This window comes from Sesamum indicum, linkage group LG7, assembly GCF_026168435.1.
Source record: "Sesamum indicum cultivar Baizhima isolate 11 linkage group LG7, ASM2616843v1, whole genome shotgun sequence".
Taxonomy (NCBI): domain Eukaryota; kingdom Viridiplantae; phylum Streptophyta; class Magnoliopsida; order Lamiales; family Pedaliaceae; genus Sesamum; species Sesamum indicum.
This window is the reverse complement of record NC_142663.1, coordinates 1,545,720-1,567,957: the sequence shown is the minus strand read 5'-3', so window position 1 is coordinate 1,567,957 and position 22,238 is coordinate 1,545,720. Positions and strand designations below refer to the sequence as shown.

The window sequence follows — 22,238 nt, the reverse complement described above, 5'->3', positions numbered from 1 at the left end:
GCGTAGGGTACCAGGGTATTCCAGGGCAGTAGGGAATATCCTGTGCTGTTAGCTACACACTGGGGTGGTGTGGGGGTACCATGTTTGTTGTGATGTCCTGTGCTATATTGCTACATAGCTGGAGTAAAAGAGTGTGGGGATATCACACAACGGGTATCCTATGCTGTATATGATATGATGATGGCCGGCGAAACCATTGACTGATGTACTCCAACTAGAGTAAGTGGGGCCCTTAACTAATAAATGATAACGAATGAATATTATATTGTGGATTGATTTACAGCTGTGAGTATGTATTGTTGCTTATATCTGATGTTGCTGTATGACGAATGACTGTTGTCGGTGTGACTGCATGTACGTGAATCTTTGTCTGTGTATATATATATAGATTGATCAACTATATTTATTGAGTAGGCAGCTCATTTATTGCCACATACCTTTTCAGGAGATAGGTCACACTAATTAGCCACATTGGACTTTGAGCGGTGTCGTCGTCTTTATTAGGTGGGTCAGCCGTGACATCTGAAGCCAGAGTTTTTCATTGTTGGGTGTTAAATATTCTGGTCTTTTATCGGGATTTGTGTTTTAAGTTGTGGTATGATTTTCCTTGAGGTTATTAACATGAGAACATCTAGTGAAGATGAATATAAACTTTCCTTTTGTGGTATATATATATTATATTAATAAATTAGAATTTATTTTACGGGTTGAAAGAGTATTACTTATAAAATGAGTTTTAATTTAAGAAAAATGGTGAAATAGTGATAATTAGATGTAGTGAGTAGGGGATGCTACATTGGGTGGTATCAGAGCAGGTCTACGTTTCTAGGGTAATGATTGTGACATGTCCCTAATGATTGAATTATTTAATGTAGGATGGTTTTTCAAGGTACACGTGCTGACCCAGTAGCTAGTAGGGAAGAGTCAACGGAGTCCGTAGAGGGCTCAGTGGCACAGTGGAGGTAGGTCGAGAGGGTGTTGGTGTTGATGCTCCTATTCCTCCCGGTGGTGCTCCTGTGGCAGGATTACCCCCAGAGTATGCATAGATATTTCAAATGGTTTTTCAAGCCCAAGCACAAGTCCAAGCGCAGTTACTTGCACAGGCGCACGCATCCACTGCAGTGCCAGCACCAGTAGTCCTTACAATTGATCGTAATTATGAAAGAATCAGAAAGATGGGGGCCACAGAATTTGAGGGTACGCTAGACCCAGAGATTGCTGAAAGATGGTGGGAAAAAGTTGAAGATGTGATGAACTTGGTAGATTGCACTCTAGAGAACCGACTTAAGTATGTTGTTTCTTTGTTCGTGGGTAATGCCTTGATTTGGTGGAGGTCTGTAAAGAGGGGATATGAGCCTAGAGAAATAACTTGGGCTGAGTTTCAAAAAGAGTTTGATGATAAATACAGACCGAAGATGTATCGAGATAGGAAGAGAATGGAGTTCCTAAATTTGGTGGAAGGGGATGAACAGACGGTGGCAGAATATGAACTCCGTTTTGCGGCACTAGCCAAGTATGCACCAGAAGCAATAGCGACGCAGGAGGATCATTGTTACCGTTTTGAGCAGGGGCTACGACCGGAGATCAGAAGAGGCCTCGCAGTCAGAATTACATATTTTAAAACTCTTGTTGAATCGGCTGTTCGGATGGAAGAAGCAGTAATGGAGGACAAGAAGAAGGGGGAAGAGAAGAGGAAATCAACATATGCAATAGGGGAATCGAGTAGGTTAACCAAGAGGGGAACCGGTCGCTCATTCTCAGCGGCAAGTGGGAGTTTTACACGTGGTGGTCCCATTTTTCGAGGAAGTAGTGGACAGAGGTACGGGGGATCTGCGGGCTTTAACAGAGGTTCGTTCGAACGCAGTTCATTTGCCACGCCTTCTACTGGATTAGGAAGGGAAGCTGGACCGAGTTGTGGTCGAGGACCAGTTTTTCCTCCGAGCTGTTCTACTTGTGGAAGACAACATCAAGGGCCATGTTGGCAACGGGAGGATATACTGAATATTTGTTATCGCTGTGGAGGTAGAGGACACATTGCCAAGAATTGTTCCAGTCAGACTATAGGCGGGGTTGAAAATGTTACTAGCGGGACTCAGAGCAAAAGTAGTGTTGGGAGTAGTGACAGGGGAACTGGGAGAGGTAGAGGCAGAGGTAGAGGCGCGGGTAACAGAGATAGTGGCCACGCTATAGTAGCGGTATGAGGGGGGCCTGGAGCACAAGTTACTCAGGGACAAACCCAGGCAAGGATATATAACATTACCAGAGAGGAAGCCCCAGCATCGAATGACGTGATATCAGGTACGATATTGTTATCTGACATTATGGCTTATGTTCTGATTGAGCCTTGCTCTACACATTCATATATTTCATCCGAATTTGCATCTAAAATACCGGGAGAGAGTAGTCCATTGGGATGTAATTTGATGGTTTATTTGCCCGTGGGAGGCGGTGTGGTAGTGAATAATGTTAGGAAAGGGAGCTTAGTGAGAATCGGAGATGTAAATTTACCTGTAGACCTTATAGTGCTGGATTTGAAGGAGTTTGATGTGATTCTGGGGATGGATTGGTTAGCACAACATAAAGCAATAGTTGACTGTTATAAAAAGGAAGTGATGATCGAATGTTCTGGCGAATCAAAAGTAATATTTGTGGGGGATCATCAGGTAGTACCAATTTGTGTAATATCAGCCATGGAGGCAAGACGATTGATGTTAGAGGGTTGTGAAGCATATCTAGCCCATGTGGTAGATACCGAAAAGGTTAATCCCCCATTGGAGGAAATCCCGGTGATGAGAGACTTCCCTGAAGTATTTTCTGATGACTTACCAGGATTGTCACCGCATAGGGAAGTGGATTTTGCCATAGAAACTCTTCCATGAGTTGCCCCAATTTCTATTGTGCCGTACAGAATGGCCCCAGTGGAATTACAAGAGCTCAAATAGCAAATCGAAGAATTATTAGGGAAAGGGGTTATCAGGCCGAGTACTTCGCCGTGGGGAGCGCCACTACTGTTTGTGAAGAAGAAAGATGGGAGTATGAGGTTATGTGTCGATTACCGCCAATTAAACAAGGTAATAGTGAAGAATAAATATCCATTGCCGAGGATTGATGACCTGCTAGACCAGTTAAAGGGAGCTACAATATTTTCAAAGATCGATTTGAAGTCTGGGTATTGGCAGTTGAGGATAGCAGAGAATGACATATCGAAGACAGCTTTTCGTACTCGTTATGGTCATTATGAGTTTCTAGTGATGCCCTTTGGGTTAACAAATGCACCAGCGGCATTCATGGCATTGATGAATCGTACATTTCAGGAATATCTGGATCACTTTGTTATTGTGTTTATAAATGACATTTTGATATACTCGAGGAATAGGGAAGAGCATGAACAACATCTGAGGATGGTGTTGCAAATTTTGAAAGAGAAGGAGTTATATGCTAAGTTAAGCAAATGTGAATTTTGGGTAAATCAGGTGGTTTTCCTTGGGCATGTAGTATCTGGTGATGGGGTTATGCCTAACCCTTCAAAAGTAAAGGCTATTATGGAATGGAGAGTGCCAAAAAATGCCATTGAAGTCCGAAGCTTCTTAGGAATGGCCGGATATTACAGGAAATTTGTTGAGGGTTTCTCTATAATTGCCGGTCCTCTAACCAAGTTGCTCAGAAAGGGGGTAGAATTTCAGTGGAGGGAAGAGTGTCAACAAAGTTTTGATGAGTTGAAGAAGAGACTGACCTCCAATCCGATTTTGGTTTTGCCGTCTGGAACTGGTGGATATATAGTATATACGGATGCTTCTAAACAGGGTTTGGGATGTGTGTTGATGCAGAACGGAAAGGTAATTGCTTATGCGTCCCGCCAATTGAGGAACCATGAATTAAATTATCCTACACATGACTTGGAGTTAGCCGCGATTGTGCATGCACTGAAGATCTGGAGACATTATTTGTACGGAGAAAAATTTCAGATCCTTACTGACCATAAAAGTTTGAAATATATCTTGACATAGAAGGAATTGAATTTGAGACAGAGAAGATGGATAGAACTGCTGAAGGATTATGATTGCACTATTGACTTCCATCCAGGGAAAGCGAACGTGGTAGCAGATGCTTTGAGTAGAAAGAGTTCAAGTACATTAGCTAATCTGGGGAGTCACAATCAGACATTGCTGCTGGAGATGAGGTCTATGAATACGGAACTGGAGGTTGATCAGGTAGCGGGTTTATTGGCAGCCTTGCAAATTAAGCCAGACTTTGTGGATCAGATCAAAGAAGCACAGACTCGAGATCCTTTCTTATTACGAATGTTCGAAAGAATAAGACTTAGTAAGAAAACAAATTTTTCAATAAGAGTTGATGGAGTAATAGTGAATGGGAGACGAGTTTGTGTGCCTGATACGGATGGGTTACGCGAAGCGATTTTGCAGGAAGCTCATAATGCACCATATGCAATGCACCCTGGTACTACAAAAATGTATCGAAATTTAAGACCTTATTACTGGTGACAGACAATGAAGAAGAATGTGGCTGAATTTGTGGCTAAATGTATGACATGTCAGCAAGTAAAGGCAGAACACCAGGCACCAGCAGGTAAACTGCGACCTCTATCAATATCAGAATGGAAGTGGGAGAAGATCACTATGGATTTTGTCGTGGGGTTGCCACGTACATTCAGAAAGCACGACGCTATTTGGGTAATTATGGATAGATTGACAAAATCTGCTCATTTCTTGCCGGTACAAATAACTGATTCTCTGGATAAGTTAGCGAGGTTGTACATTTCTGAGATAGTGAGATTGCATGGAGTGCCTGTATCGATTGTGTTAGACAGAGATCCCCGATTTACCTCATGCTTTTGGGAAAGTTTACAAAGGGCATTGGGCACAAAGTTACATTTCAGTACCGCATTTCATCCTCAAACAGATGGGCAGTCAGAAAGAATGATTCAAACCCTAGAAGATATGATGAGAGCTTGTACAATGGAGTTTAAGGGCAACTGGGATGATCATCTACCTCTAATGGAGTTTGCATATAATAACAGTTACCACTCTAGTAACGATATGGCTGCATATGAAGCTTTATATGGAAGAAGGTGTCGCAGTCCGATTTGTTGGGATATAGAAGGATTAAGACAACTAGAAGGTCCAGAATTGGTGCAGGAAACAGTGGAAAAGGTTCAGGTAGTTAAGAAATATTTGAAAGCAACACAAGATCGACAAAAAACTTATGTTAATCAACACCGAAGGGAGATGGAATATGAAGTAGGTGATAAGATTTTCCTGAAGATATCTCCTTGGAGGGGAATTCTGAGGTTTGCCAAGCAAGGGAAGCTAAGTCCGAGATACATTGGGCTGTATGAAATTATTGAAAGAATCAGACCACTGGCATATCGACTGGCATTACCGGCAGAGTTGTTACAAATACATGATGTTTTCCATGTTTTGATGCTGCGACGATATCGGTCTAATCCTAGCCACATTATTCGTGAGCCGGAGATAGAGATTTTCGAGGAATTAACATATGAGGAGGAGCCTGCAGAGATTTTGGATAGGAATTTAAGAAAATTAAGAAATGAAGATATATCGATGGTAAAAGTGACATGGAGTCATCATTCCCCGATGGAGGCGACCTGGGAGGTTGAGGAGCATATGAAAGAGAAATATCCCTATTTATTCCATTGAGCGGGTAAGTTACTTAAATTTCGAGGACGAAATTTTTATTAGGAGGGGAGAATTGTGACGTCCGTAAAATTTTTCACGTAATTGAGAGACTAATTGGTAATTATTAGAAATTTAAATTTAATTAGTAAATAAATTATAGATTGAATTTGGGATAAAATAAAACTTGAACGGATTAACTTGGAGTTCGTTATAATGTTTGGGGGCAAATTATATTAATTAAGAAAATTAGAAAGGAAGTAATAGGTATTTTGAGAAAAGTTTAATTAATTAAATAATAATAATAATATTATGTATATAATAATATAATATATATATAAAGTGAAGAGAGAGAGAGAGAGTTGTGAGTGTGAGGCGGTGGGCTTTTTGTTCTTTCTCATTATAAAATAAAACACATACACATTTTATATAAGCAAACACATATTCCAAACACACACACACCGACGCACACACATTGTGGCAACAGAGGTACGGGATTTTAGATTTTAATCTTTAATAATTTATATAATTATATTATTTAATTAGTCCGTTTATTAAATGTTGTTTATATTGAGCGATAAACTATTTTACCTGAGTATTTTATGATTTTGGCTATTTAAATTAGTGTCAAATTAGATATCACAATTGCTATGAAAATGATATAGTTGGGTAATTAAAATATTAGATTTGTTAGATTTAATTATTATTATAGCTAATTTACACAATTTCATCGGAATGATTAACCAAATATGCAATTTTATGTATTATTGCTTAATTAAATTGTATAGCAATGAAAATTGACAGAACATTCATAGAAATATTTCGCAAGTTATATTTTAGAAATATTATGTTATTAAAGAGGAAAATGAGGTTTCAATGGTAATATAATTTACGAATGTTATTAAAAATGATAGTTATAAATATATAAGGGGTTTGATTGAGTGAATTCTTATGAATTATTTAGTAAATTAAAGATATTGATTATACGTATTATAATTTATTATAGGACGTGACGACAAGGTAAAGGGTTGAGCAGTCCTTCGTAAAACAGAAGCATTTTGGGATATAAGGTAAGTATAGCTAATTGGATTTATATATACATATATGTGTGTGTGTGTAGTGTTGTATATATTATATATTTCGGTTTTCTGGATGCGAACATGGACTTGGCTTTATATTATTATGCGTGGCTTTTGTATATTGATTGTTTATATAATTACTTGTGGATTATTTGTTAGATTACCATAATATTGGTGAAATTGTTACTATGTGATATGTGATGGTAATGTATAGATATGCAGGATATGATTATGTGATAATCATATAATTGATTGTTGATGGAATCAATTTGGGAGTTATAGAAAGTGATTATTATAAAGAATAGAATGACGATTGTGAGTTGAAATAAAAGATGATGCTTACCTAGTTGGTAACACAGTCAATGGTTTATGAAAATGTGATTTATATTGAGATATGAAAAATATATGATTCAAGCTACATACCATGGCGCGTAGGGTACCAGGTATTCCGGGACAGCAAGGAATATCCTGTGCTGTTACCTACACACTGGGGTGGTGTGGGGGTACCATGTTTGTTGTGATGTCCTGTGCTATATTACTACATAGCTGGAGTAAAAGAGTGTGGGGATATCACACAATGGGTATCCTGTGCTGTATATGATGATGGCCGGCGAAACCATTGACTGATGTACTCCAACTAGAGTAAGTGGGGCCCTTAACTAATAAATGATAACGAATGAATATTATATTGTGGATTGATTTTTTTTTTTGGTAAATGTAAGTTTCATTAATAAAAAGGAAGTAAAGTACAACAATCATGTGGTGGCTCCCCCGACAGACCAAGGGATACGCCAAAGTCTATAGAGTGCACATGTACTAATAGAACTGGAAAGATTAATACTAATAATCCTCTGTTTAACGTCTTCTATGATGCAAGTAGCTAATACACTTTCCGACCGATGGGTTTGCTCAAATCGTCTCAAGTTCCTCTCTCGCCATAAATGGTATATGCATACACCAAGTAATGCTCGATAGGCAACGTTGACAATATGCTTCCCCCTCCACTTCCTCGATGCCCATTCCACGTCTCTTGTCCACTCACGATTTGGCCAAACAAATCGAATATGTTGTCGTATAGCTGCAAGGCATCCTCTGCTAAACCGACATCGAAAAAACATGTGATTGTGTGTCTTCACTGTACCCTCGTCACACAGAATACATCCCCCTAGATGGGCCATCCATGGTTTATCAGTTGTCGGTAGCTTCTCCTGAATTGCTAACCATAGGATGAAGTTATGTCGGGAAATCTTCAAAGTACCAGAAAGTAGTGAAGACCATCCTACTTTCGGTCCGGGTGGACAAAAAAGTCTGTATAGGGATTGTGTAGTGGGTCGTCCCTCTGAAAACCGCCATTTGATCCTGTCATCCCCTCCATGAATCTGAGGTAAAGTGTAAATGATTTCCAAGCATTCCAAATCAGTAATGAAAGGCTACTGCCATTGTCCCTCATCAATGACTACTTGTAGTTTGGCGGATTCATCAAGTCCTAGGAGGCTCGGTCCTCGTGGGAATCTAGCAATAGTTGGGCCCAGGTGGTGCCATGGATCCTTCCACAAGTAGAATGATCTCCCCTCTCCAATAAGGAATTCCGTCATAGGTAGGATAGAGTTGCGAAGTCGGAGCATTTTTCGCCATCCCCATGATCCTCCCTTTTCATTAATAGTCCAAATTGAAGTATTGTGCAATCGTTCCTGCTTCAACCACTCAACCCATATAGAGGTTCGGTCACATCTGATGACGTCACATAACTTCTTTGCTATTAAGGAACGGTTAAGGATACCGATGTCCTTAATTCCTTGGCCTCCTTCATTAAATTGTTTACACACATCCTTCCACGCTACCTTGGCGTATCCCGACGTAGAAGTGCCTTTCCATAGAAAAGTTCTGAAGCGTTTCTCAATTTGTTTAATAATAGCCTTCGGTAGGATGAATGCAGACGCTCAATAGATGCTCATTGCTGATAGTACGGATTTAATGATTTGTATACGTCCAGCATAAGATAATGAAATTCCTTCCCAACCATTAATGCGGGCATCAATATTCAATAAAAGTGGTTTGCAATCGGGTATAGACAATCTAGAAGACAATAGAGGGAGGCCCAAGTACCTCATTGGTAGTTGGCCCTCCTGGAAGCCCATAATTGCTAAGATCTGATCCTTCCAGCCTTGTGCTGATCGAGAGATAATGACATGGCTTTTTTGTACATTCAGTCGAAGTCCCGACCATTCTGCAAATCAGTCCAACCCCCTCTTGAGGATCCTGAGAGAATCCAAGTCAGCTCTACAGAAAAGTAGGAGGTCGTCTGCGAATCCCAGCTGGAAGACTTTGGCCGGCTGACATTTCCAGTGGTAAGAGAATTGCAAGTCCTGTTCAATAAGTTGTAAATAATCCCAAATGCAAGACTTCCATAACGAGAACAAAAAGATAGGGAGATAGAGGGTCTCCCTGTCTTAATCCACGTGCTCCTGTGAAGAAACCGTGACGGTTTCCATTAATACCAATGGAGAATGCCGCCGTCGTTACACACTCCTCAATCCATCTGGTGAACGTTTGGGGGAAACCAAATAATTGCAAGACCGCAAGTAGGAAATCCCACTCCACAGTATCATATGCCTTCCTTATATCGACTTTTAGGGTACAACGAGGTGGGAGCCTCACCTGGTTATATCCCGTGCGCAGTTCCTGTGCCAACAGAATATTGTCCCCAATGCTACGCCCTGGGATAAACGCTCCCTGACAGGGACTAATTATCTTGTCCAGAACGACACTCAGTCGTTGGACAAGTAATTTCGCAATAATTTTGTATAACACATTACAGCACGAAATTGGCCTAAAATCACCAACAGTCATAGGAGTGTGTACCTTTGGTATTAGTGCCAAAAGTGTGGAGTTGACTTGTTTGAGAAGTTTACCGGTACTAAAGAATTCCAATACCGCCTTTGTAACTTCCTGTCCCACCACTGGCCAGGCTGCTTTAAAGAATCCTGATGAATATGCATCAGGTCCCGGGGCCTTGTCCTCTGCAATATCAAATACTGCTTGCTTCACATCATCCGGTGTAAACGCCGATATAAGATGACCAGCCTCCTCATTAGAGAGAACATGTCTTGCCCACGGTCTGAGAAAGCCAATATCCAATGTTGTCTGTCGTCTGTTACCGCCCAAGAGGTTTTGATAGTAACGGACAAATTCGTTGATAATATCTTCTGGTTCAGTGTGGATGGTCCCATTATAATCATTAATCTGCAGTATCCTCCTTGCCACCCTTCTCTGAGCAATTTTACGAAAGAAAATCCGAGAGCATTGGTCACCCCCCTTCATCCACTGCATCTTGGCTCGCTGTTGCAGCATGATTTGTTCCAGTTTTGCCGCTTTTGCATATACTAGGCGGCAGTAGTGTTCTAATTGTAAAAAGGCCTCAGTCTGTCTATCTGAGCTCACCAGCTGTTGTGCCTCATCTAGAAAGCCTTTAGCTAATTGAACGTTTAGAGTCAAATCCCCCTTCTTCCTCCTTTGCTCCCTGAAGACCGGCTTTAATGCTTTAAGTTTACGTGTTACCGCAAACATAGGAACCCCAATGATTGTATTCTGCCAGATATTCTGCACACTGGGGATAAATTACAGCTGTAAATCAATCGTGATATACAGCTGTAAATTAAATATTACTACAAGTTTGTATAAAAGGAAAACCAAATTATTTTAATAAAATCGTGTAAAACAGCTAAATTTTGAACGTTCTCAGAATTCGACGAAACTTGACCAAAACGTCGGTCTAGACACAAGAATTAATGTGGTAAATTTGCTAAACTTAATAATAACTACAAGTTTGTATAAAAGGGAAACGAACTTGCTTTAATAAAACCGTGCAGAACAGCTAAATTTTGAACGTTCTTAGAATACGAGGAAACTTGACCCAAACGTTGGTCTAGACCCAAGAATTTGTGTGGTAAATTTGCTAAGCGTAATAATAATTACAAGTTTGTATAAAAGGGAAACAAACTTGGTCTAATAAAACCGCGAAAAATAGCTAAATTTTGAACGTTATCAGAATTCGACGATACTTGACCAAAACGTTGGTCTAGACCTAAGAATTTATGTGGTAAATTTGCTAAGCGTAATAATAACTACAAGTTTGTATAAAAGGTAAACGAACTTGCTTTAATAAAACCGTGCAAAAAAGCTAAATGTGGAACGTTCTTAGAATTCGATGAAACTTGACACAAACATTGGTTTACACCCAAGAATTTGTGTGGTATATTTGCTTAGCTGAATAATAACTACAAGTTTGTATAAGAGGGAAACTAAATTGTTCTAATAAAACATTGCAAAATCGCTAAATTTTGAACATTCTCAAAATTCGAAGAAACTTGACCCAAACATTGGTCTAGATCCAAGAATTTGTGTGGTAAATTTGCTAAGTGTAATAATAACTACAAATTTGTATAAAAGGGAAACAAACTTGCTCTAATAAAACCGCGCAAAACACCTAAATTTTGAACTTTCTCAGAATTTGACGAAACTTGACCCAAACGTTGGTCTAGACCCAAAAATTTGTGTGGTAAATTTGCTAAGTGTAATAATAACTACAAGTTTGTATAAAAGGAAAACAAACTTGCTCTAATAAAACCACGCAAAACACCTAAATTTTGAACGTTCTCAGAATTCGACGAAACTCGACCCAAACGATGGTCTCTCCCAAGAATTTTTGTTGTATATTTGCTAAGCGTAATAATAACTACAAGTTTGTATAAAAGGAAAACAAACTTGCTCTAATAAAACTGCGCAAAACACCTAAATTTTGAACGTTCTCAGAATTCGACGAAACTCAACCCAAACATAGGTCTAGACGCAAGACTTTGTGTGGTAAATTTGCTAAGCGTAGTAATAACTACAAGTTTGTATAAAAGGGAAACAAATTTGCTCTAATAAAACTGCGCAAAATAGCTAAATTTTGAACGTTCTCAAAATTCGACGAAACTTGACCAAAATTTTGGTCTAGACCTAAAAATTTATGTGGTAAATTTGCTAAGCGTAATAATAGCTACAAGTTTGTATAAAAGGTAAACGAACTTGCTTTAATAAAACCGTGCAAAACAGCTAAATGTGGAATGTTCTTAGAATTCGATGAAACTTGACCAAAAAATAACACTAAATGGACACTCAAAATTCTCTCTCTTCTCTCTCACACACCAGCACACCAAAAATAACACACCACAACTCCAATCTCCATACACACGGCCGGTGATGGAGAAGGAACGCCGGTCGGCGAAGAGGACGATGGAGAGGACGAAGACAGACGTTCGATGGCCAGAGAAGGCGGAGAAGAAAATGAACAGTCACTGTTTTTCGAAGAAAGAGATGAAATGGGTTTTCGCCATTTGCAACCGCCCGGCAATTTTCCGACGACTGAAGGATCTGGGATGGTTCTGGACGTTGGTGCAAATATCCAGACTATGAAAGACGTTAACTTGGCCGGAGAAATGACGGGATTCGAAGCGCAATCAAATCTAGGTTTTCTGCAGAAAAACGCGGCTTTGAAGTTGAATCGTCGGGGTTCAAAAAGCCGGCGTCCGATGGGGTTTTTCCGTCAACAGAGGGTAGCATGGGCTCCATGGAGATGAGCAGAAGCTATTTGAATGAAAAAGACAAAAACTTGGCCATGGGTAAATCGAGTTTTAGAGCGCCGCCAACATTAGGGTTTTCTTCTTCAACCTTCAATGGCGGACGCGAACGCAAAGAAGAACCCTTTAACCTTGATGAATTCCTACGACTGGCACACGCTGTAATAGATGACGGAGATGAGAAGGCTGTTATGGCATTGCGAGATTTGAAAATAAAACGGATGGCGCAATTTCGTGCGAAGCCTTTGTCGTGGTTGGGTTTTCCGATGGGCCCGCCGACAGGGGTGGGTGGTCGTCTCAAACCTGTGAGATGTCTTCTACCATCTGAACCAAGCTTTGGGGCGTCGGAAAACCCTGGAAATAAGTCTGATACACAATAGAATTTTTCTGCGTCGCCGGCGAAGGAAGTTGCTGTTGTCGACAGAAAAACGACCATCTCGCCGGCGGTTGGTGGTGCTGATGGTTCTGCGCCGGCGACGGTTACGATTCCACATAGGGCTGACGTGGATAGTTCGTGTCCAGGTGGCGTGGATGATGCTGATTTGGTGGAAGAAGAGAGGGCGGCTGGTGTGGAAGATGAAGAGCCTGCTGACATCATGCATGACGTCATGCTTACTGCAGCAGCTGTTGGCTTGAAGACTGATGATGTCACTGCTGTATCTATGCCTGCATTATCTGCTGATGTCAACCTGCACTTATATATGAAAAAAATGACTCCTCTTGCGAATTGCTCTTCTACCGGATTGTTCGTTGGCAACATTCCATTGCATACAAATGGGAACTCAATAATTGATGATAAAATAGCCCAAGCGTTCAATAATTCGTCTCGAAAAACGCTTTCATATATAGCCCCAATTATACAAAATGGAGAGGTTGTGTGGTCCGCCCGTCAGTGGATATTGTGCGTGTGGGAGCTAGGCGTTGGAAAGCTACTGCAGTTGGATATTTTTTGGGAAAACGACCGTATTACATCATTTGAAGGAATACGCTCATTCTTTTTTTTGTAAATGTAAGTTTCATTAAGTAAAATAAAATAGTAGTACAGTACAATAGTGTGGTTATCAGCTGGTTTCTCCCTCGATAGGCCAAGGGATACGCCACAATCTATATAAAGTCGTGTACTGACTGATCTAGGTAGAGAGATACTAAGGATCCGCTGCCTGATATCCTCAACAATCAACCATGCTAGGTGTCCTCTTGGTGTGCTCGAATCGTCTCAAGTTTCTCTCCCTCCAAATATGGTAAACACATGATGCTAATAGTGCTCGATAAGATATGTTAACAATGTGTTTACCTCTCCATCTATGGGAAGCCCATTCAATATCCGTTATCTAATCTCTATTGGGCCAAGGATATCGTACCACTCTCCGGATTGCTGTGAGACACTGTCGACTAAATCTGCACTAAAAGAATAAGTGGTCATGTGTCTCTGTCGGTATGGCCTGCTCTGCATGAGGTAACAGCGACAGTTAATGGCTTTTTCTTTCTTCAATTTAAAACGGTCATTGATATGGAGGAGGTAATTAAGGGAAGGCCCACGGCTCTTCCAAGGACAGCTGATAGTACTTCAAAAGTGGGAACCAGGGATGGCCATGAGAAAGTTGAAGCATACACAAGTGCCCGTCTGGATCAAATCACAACACCTTCCGATGGAATTCTGGACGACGGAAAGATTGAGTACTGTAGCGCGTGGTGTAGGGAAGCCCCTTTACCTCGACGCGATTACAAGAACATGCACGAGACTGGACTTTGCTCGTGTATGTGTGATGATTGATGCCACATACAACTTGAATAAACATATTATTGTCAGGGCACCAGAAGAAGATGGAGGGGAGACACCTTGCAAAGTTGATGTTGAATACGAATGGCTCCCACCAAAATGCACAACGTACATGTCATTGGGACATTCGGCTAAGGATTGTGCACTGAGCAAAACCCACAAACCGATGAAGCCACCAGTAAATGTGTATGTACCGAAAGGAACTGTATCACCACCACAACCCCCGGCTAAGGAACGTAAGACACGAAACCAGTTGTTGAAGATATACCCAAAGCAGATGCGGGTAATAGACATGTGGACCGGAATCACTCCAAGAAAGACGAGAGGGGTAAGGCAATTGTTATTTATAATGCCTTTGACGCTTTGCACTTAATTGATGATGCAGACGAACATTCGAGGGGTCCTAACACAAGCAGCCCCATATACAATGATCCATGTTGAACATTGCTGTATGGAACGTCCGTGGGCCGAACAAACGAGACCATCAGCTCGCTTTGAAGGACCTGGTCTCTGAATACAGGTTACACTTCCTAAGCATCCTTGAAACTCGTGTTCGATTGAATAATGTCATGCATATTCAATCATTTCTACTTCCACAATGGAAATGGTTTGTCGATTATTCTTTTGTTGGTAATCGTATCTGGCTAGCTTGGGATGAGAATGTTGTAGATATCCAGATCTTAGACTTGGCAGGTCAGTTTATTCACTGTCGGGTTACTAATATGGCTGTCAATGAATCAATTATTATCACTGTTGTTTATGGAGCATTTGAAGTGATTGACCGGCGGAATTTATGGACTGCATTGGAGACGCTCGCTCAGCAGTGCTCTGACATCCCGTGGATGGTGGGAGGGGATTTTAATGCAGTACGTGACCTTAACGAGGTATGTGGCATCTCAGGAGATATAAGGATGGCAACCGAAGAATTTAAGGCAGGTATTCTGGTGGCGGGGCTGATTCCACTCCTTATGCAAGGTGAATGGTTCACGTGGCACAATTGCAGTACATCTGCATGGAGTTTATGGAAGCGGTTGGATCGGATCCTCATTAATGACCGTTGGCTGACACGGTTCCCTAGCGCATATTATCACAGCCTTACACCACAGACATCTGATCACTCACCACTGGTTTTACATGGGGATATACAACAACATAACGGATGTATGTTTCGATTTGATAACTATCTTGCCCGTTCACATGAGTTTATCCCCAATGTGCTGAACATTTGGAATCATGAGATTGTTGGTATTCCTATGTATGCTGTGACACGTAAACTGAAGGCACTTAAACCAGTCTTTAGACTACAAAGGAGGAATAAGGGTGACTTGACGCTGAATGTACAACTAGCTAAAGGTTTTCTTGATGAGGCACAACAGTTGGTGAGCTCAGACAGACAGAATGAACTCTATTTACTCCTGGAACATTGCTGTCGAATCGTCTATGCTAAAGCGGCAAAGCTCGAACAAATTATGTTGCAGCAGAGAGCTAAGATGCAGTGGATGAAAGATGGAGACCAATGTTCCCGGGTTTTCTTTCGAAAAATCGCTCAGAGAAGAGTTATAAGGAGAATCCTACAGATCAATGATGAGAATGGTACCACACACACAGATCAAGCGGAGGTCGCCCATGTGTTTGTCTCATACTTTCAGAACCTTTTAGGAGGTACGAGAAGACGGTTGACAGTGGATATTCAATACCTTAGACCATGGGCGAGGCACTGTATTACTGATGAGGAAGCTAGCCACTTACTACTACCATTCTCACCGGATGATGTGAAGCAAGCAGTGTTTGATATCGCTGAAGACAAAGCACCGAGACCTGATGGCTACTCGTTAGGGTTTTTCAAGGCGGCTTGGCCTGTGGTGGGGGAAGAAGTAACGAGAGCGGTTTTGGATTTCTTTTCTATAGGAAAACTACTGAAACAGATCAATTCCGCGATTTTGACCCTAATACCAAAGGTAGACACTCCTATGTCGGTTAATGATTTTAGACCGATTTCGTGCTGCAATATTTTATACAAGATCATTGCAAAACTACTTGTTTAGAGACTTAATGTTCTGCTAGACAAGATTATTAACCCCTGTCAGACAGCTTTTATTCCAGGAAGAAGCATTGGGGACAACATTATGTTAGCCCAGGAACTATTCTCGGGCTATAACCAGATGCGCCTACCTCCCAGATGCGCGCTTAAAGTGGATATAAGGAAGGCCTATGATACGGTGGAATGGGACTTCCTGCTAGCAGTTTTGCAGTTGTTCGGGTTTCCAACGACGTTCACAAGGTGGATTGAGGAGTGTGTTTCCACGACATCATTCTCGATTGGGCTTAATGGAAAACCTCATGGGTTCTTTCCTGGAGCGAGAGGATTACGACAGGGAGACCCACTTTCTCCGTATCTGTTTGTACTTGTTATGGAAGCTTTACATCTGGGATTCTTGCAACGAATTGAAGAGGACATGCAATTAACTTATCATTGGAAGTGTGAGAGTTCCAAGGTCTTCCAGTTGGGATTTGCAGACGATCTTCTCCTCTTTAGCAGAGCTAACTTTGACTCCATCAGAGTCTTCAAGGAGGGATTAGACTGGTTTGCGGAGGTGTCGGGCCTCCGGCTGAATGTTCATAAAAGTCACTTAATCATTTCACGTTCGGCCCAAGATTTGAAAGACCAGATGTTGGAGATTTTGGGCTTTCAAGAGGGACACCTTCCTATGAGGTATCTAGGTCTTTCCTTAATCTCTTCTAGGCTATCTATCTCTGATTGCCAACCGCTTATTTCAAAAATTGATGCACGCATTAATGGATGGGAAGGAATTTCGTTATCATACGCTGGGCGAGTACAAATTATCAAATCTGTGCTGTCAGCATTGAGTTTATATTGGGTTTCTGCTTTCATCTTACCTAAGAAAGTCATCAATGAAATTGAGAAGAGATTGAGGACTTTCCTTTGGAAGGGTACGACGTCCAGTGGTTACGCCAAGGTAGCCTGAAAAAATGTGTGTCAACCGACGGATGAGGGGGGACTTGGGTTCAAGGACATTGCTACCTTGAACCGCGCATTAATGAGTAAGAAACTATGTGACGTTATCCGGTGTGACAGGACGTCCATATGGGTTCAGTGGCTTTATCAAGACCGGTTACGTGACACATCGATCTGGACTGTTCGTGAACATGGAGGTTCTTGTGGATGGCGGAAAATGCTCAGGCTTCGTCCCTTCCTACACTCTATCGTGAACTACCAGATTGGAGATGGAGGGAAATTCTATATTTGGCTGGACCCATGGCATCACTTGGGACCAGTTATCGAGCAGTTCCCTCGTGGTCCAAACCATCTTGGTATTGAAGAATCAGCAAAACTCAATTCGGTGATCTCAGCAGGAGAGTTGCAATGGCCTCCCATCACGGACTTTGAATGTTTGGAGATCACACATAACCTCCCATTTATTTTTGGAGGTGAGGATCGAGTGGTGTGGAGAATTGACGGAGGGCAGCCTACTACTCAGGCCCTCTACCGATTATTTGATCCCCCTAAGCCAAAAGTAGGATGGTCATTGCTACTTGTGGGCTCGTTGAAGATACCTCATCATTCGTTCATTTTATGGCTCGCAATACTTGGCAAACTACCATCCACGGATAAACCATGGCTATCTCATCTTGGAGCGTGCATCTTGTGCGATGAGGGAGCTACGGAATCTCATCGACACTTATTCTTCCGATGCAGATATAGTCGTTAGTACCTGCTTGAGATTCGTAGACGGATTCGATTTCACTGGCCCAACAGGGATTGGACAATGGATATTGAGTGGGCGACGCGGAAATGGAGAGGTAAGCACATTGTCAGTATAGCTTACCGTGCACTACTTGCAGCATGTGTCTACCACATATGGAGGGAAAGGAACTTGAGGAGATTTGAACACACTGAGCGGACACCAGCCACTTTGAGCATCCTGATCACTGATGATGTCAAACATAGGATTCTGAGTGTCAATTTACCTAAATCAGTCAGTGCAGAGCATTGTATAGATTATGGCGCATCCCTTGGGCTGAGGGAGAAACCAACTAATGAACCCATGTTGTACTGTACTATTACTTTTATTAATGAAATTTACATTTACCTAAAAAAAACTTGACCCAAACATTGGTTTAAACCCAAAAATTTGTGTGGTATATTTGCGTAGCTTAATAATAACTACAAGTTTGTATAAAAGGGACACAAAATTATTCTAATAAAACAGTGCAAAATAGCTAAATTTTGAACGTTCTCAGAATTCCACGAAGCTTGACCCAAACATTGGTCTAGATCCAAGAATTTGTGTGGTAAATTTGCTAAGTGTAATAATAACTACAAATTTGTATAAAAGGGAAACAAACTTGCTCTAATAAAACCGCGCAAAACACCTAAATTTTGAACTTTCTCAGAATTCGATGAAACATGACCCAAACGTTGGTCTAGACCCAAGAATTTGTGTTAAATTTGCTAAGCGTAATAATAACTACAAGTTTGTATAAAAGGAAAACAAACTTGCTCTAATAAAACCGCGCAAAACACCTAAATTTTGAACGTTCTCAGAATTCAACGAAACTCGACCCAAACGTTGGTCTAGACCCAAGAATTTGTGGGGTAAATTTGCTAAGCGTAATAATAATTACAAGTTTGTATAAAAGGGAAACAAACTTGCTCTAATAAAACCGCGCAAAACACCTAAATTTGGAACGTTCTCAGAATTCAACGAAACTCGACCCAGACGTTGGTCTAGACCTAAGAATTTGTGTGGTAAATTTGCTAAGCGTAATAATAACTACAAGTTTGTATAAAAGGAAAACAAGCTTGCTCTAATAAAACCGCGCAAAACAGCTAAATTTTGAACGTTCTCAGAATTCGACGAAACTTGACCAAAACCTTGGTCTAGACCCAAGAATTAATGTGGTAAATTTTCTAAGCTTAATAATAACTACAAGTTTGTATAAAAGGGAAACCAAATTGTTCTAATAAAACCATGCAAAACCGCTAAATTTTGAATGTTCCTAGAATACGACGAAACTTGACCCAAACGATGGTCTAGACCCAAGAATTTGTGTGGTAAATTTCCTAAGCTTAATAACAATTACAAGTTTATATAAAAGGGAAACGAACTTGCTTTAAAAAAACCGCGCAAAACAACTAAATTTTGAACCTTCTCAGAATTCGACGAAACTTGACCCAAACATTGGTTTAAACCCAAGAATTTGCGTGGTATATTTGCTTAGCTTAATAATAACTACACGTTTGTATAAAACGGAAACAAAATTGTTCTAATAAAACAATGCAAAATAGCTAAATTTTGAACGTTCTCAGAATTCGACGAAACTTGATCTTCCAATGCAAATTTAGGCGGCAGTGCCTTACAGAAATACACAGAAGAATTCGGTTCCAATGGCCCAATAGGGATTGGGAAACAGACATCGAATGGGCGACAAAAAAATGGAGTGGAAAGCACATTGTCAACATAGCTTACCGTTCACTACTAGCAGCATGTGTCTATCACAGTTGGAGAGAGAGGAACCTGAGGCGATTTGAACATATTGAACGGACACCGAGCACCATTGGTATGATGATCATCGACGACGTTAGATAGAGGATCCTCAATATCAACACTGCTTTGTCAGTTAGTACACGAACATTATATAGGCTATGGCGTATCCCTTGGCCTGTCGAGGGAGAAACCAATTGATGATCAAATTGTTGTACTATACAATTATTTTTACTTAATGAAAATTACATTTACACAAAAAAAAACATTGGTCTAGATCCAAAAATTTGTGTGGTAAATTTGCTAAGTGTAATAATAACTACAAATTTGTATAAAAGGGAAACAAACTTGCTCTAATAAAACCGCGCAAAACACCTAAATTTTGGACTTTTTCAGAATTCGACGAAACTTGACCCAAAGGTTGGTCTAGACCCAAGAATTTGTGTGGTAAATTTGTTAAGTTTAATAATAATTACAAGTTTGTATAAAAGGGAAACGAACTTGCTTTAATAAAACCGCGCAAAACAGCTAAATTTTGAACGTTCTCAGAATTCGACAAAACATGACCAAAATGTTGGTCTAGAACCAACACTTGTTGTGGTAAATTTTCTAAGCTTAATAATAACTAAAAGTTTGTATAAAAGGGAAACAAATTTGCTCTAATAAAACCGCGCAAAACACCTAAATTTTTAACGTTCTCAAAATTCAACGAAACTTGACCCAAACGTTGGTCTAGACCCAAGAGTTTATGTGGTAAATTTGCTAAGCTTAATAATAACTACAGGTTTGTATAAAAGGGAAACAAACTTGCTCTATTAAAACCGCGCAAAACATCTAAATTTTGAACGTTCTCAGAATTCGTCGAAACTTTACCAAAACGTTGGTCTAGACCCAAGAATTAATATGGTAAATTTGCTAGGCTTAATAATAACTACAAGTTTTTACAAAAGGAAAACGAACTTGCTTTAATAAAACCGTGCAAAACAGCTAAATGTGGAACGTTCTTAGAATTCGACGAAACTGGACCCAAACATTGGTTTACACCCAAGAATTTGTGGGGTATATTTGCTAAGCTTAATAATAACTCAAGTTTGTATAAAAGGGAAACCAAATTGTTCTAATAAAATCGCGCAAAATAGCTAAATTTTGAACGTTCTCAGAATTCGAGGAAACTTGACCAAAACGTTTGTCTAGAAACAAGAATTAATGTGGTAAATTTGCTAAGCTTAATAATAACTACAAGTTTGTATAAAAGGGAAACGAACTTGCTTTAATAAAACCGTGTAAAACAGCTAAATTTTGAACGTTCTTAGAATACGACGAAACTTGATCGAAACGTTGGTCTAGACCCAAGAATTTTTATTATAAAAATGCTATGGGTAATAATAACTACAAGTTTGTATAAAAAGGAAACAAACTTGGTCTAATAAAACCGCGCAAAACACCTAAATTTTTAACGTTCTCAGAATTCAACGAAACTTGACCCAAACGTTGGTCTAGACCCAAGAATTTGTGTGGTAAATTTGCTAAGCATAATAATTACTACAAGTTTATATAGAAGGGAAACAAACATGCTCTAATAAAACCGCGAAAAACATCTAAATTTTGAACGTTCTCAGAATTCGACGAAACTTGACCAAAATGTTGGTTTACACCCAAGAATTTGTGTGGTATATTTGCTAGGCTTAATAATAACTACAAGTTTGTAAAACAGGGAAACAAATCTAATAAAACTGTGCAAAATAGCTAAATTTTTAACGTTCTCAGAATTCGACGAAACTTGACCCAAACGTTGGTCTAGACCCAAGAATTTGTGTGGTAAATTTGCTAAGTATAATAATAACTACAAGTTTGTATAAAAGGGAAACAAACTTGCTCTATTAAAAAAATGCAAAAATTCTCTCACTAAAAATTCTCTCTCTACTACACACACTACTACACCACCAAAAACACAGACTAGTGTCTTCCCCATGCAAACTCCGACCGGCGATGGAGGAGAAGCGCCGGCTGGCAACGTTTACGGTGGAGAGGACGCCGACAGCCGTCCGGTCGCCGGAGATGGAGGGGAGGAAGAGGAACAGTCCTTGTTTCGCGAAGAAGAACACCAACTCGCTATGGAAGAAGAAGACCCGGCCTCCACTGTTCCGGCGACCGAAGGTGACTCCCATGGCAGCCCAAGGTCTGTGGAGGCGGAAGGAGCATTGGTGATGAGAAATGGTGAAGAAATGGGCGGGGAACAGCCGGATCTGGAACTGAGGTCTCGCGCCGTCAACAATGGCGGAAATCGGTCTTCGTCTCCACACGACTTCAACTAGGACGAGTTCCTCACTCTCACGCACAAAGTAATCAACCATGGCGACTCATAGGATATGAATGCCCTGAAGGAATTGAAACGACGATGGGAGGCTCGATTTGGGATTGGGAAGTCGCGGTTGCCGGTGGAAAGCTTGAATGTTGACGACAACCCGTTTGCTCGCGAGTTGAGACAGGCATGCCGGAGACGTACAACATCGGCGACGACGATACTATGGACTGGAATGGCAGCGACGTTCCAGCGTCGACCGGCTGTGCGTGGGAGAATAATTACATCTTCTCCG

The 22,238-nt window shown here is 40.7% G+C and overlaps 1 protein-coding gene across 1 annotated transcript; it reads left to right on the top strand.

Annotated features, from left to right (window-relative positions):
* The first annotated feature begins 2,321 nt into the window (after positions 1–2,321).
* On the top strand, positions 2,322–2,879 carry LOC148787439 (uncharacterized). Its single transcript, XM_088882744.1, has one exon. The coding sequence runs from the start codon at positions 2,322–2,324 to the stop codon at positions 2,877–2,879; it is 558 nt and encodes a 185-aa protein (XP_088738870.1).
* Positions 2,880–22,238: the final 19,359 nt, after the last annotated feature.

Excerpts from the sequence above, each read along its gene's own strand:
- LOC148787439 (XM_088882744.1), top strand. The coding sequence starts at position 2,322 with ATGGCTTATGTTCTGATTGAGCCTTGCTCTACACATTCATATATTTCA.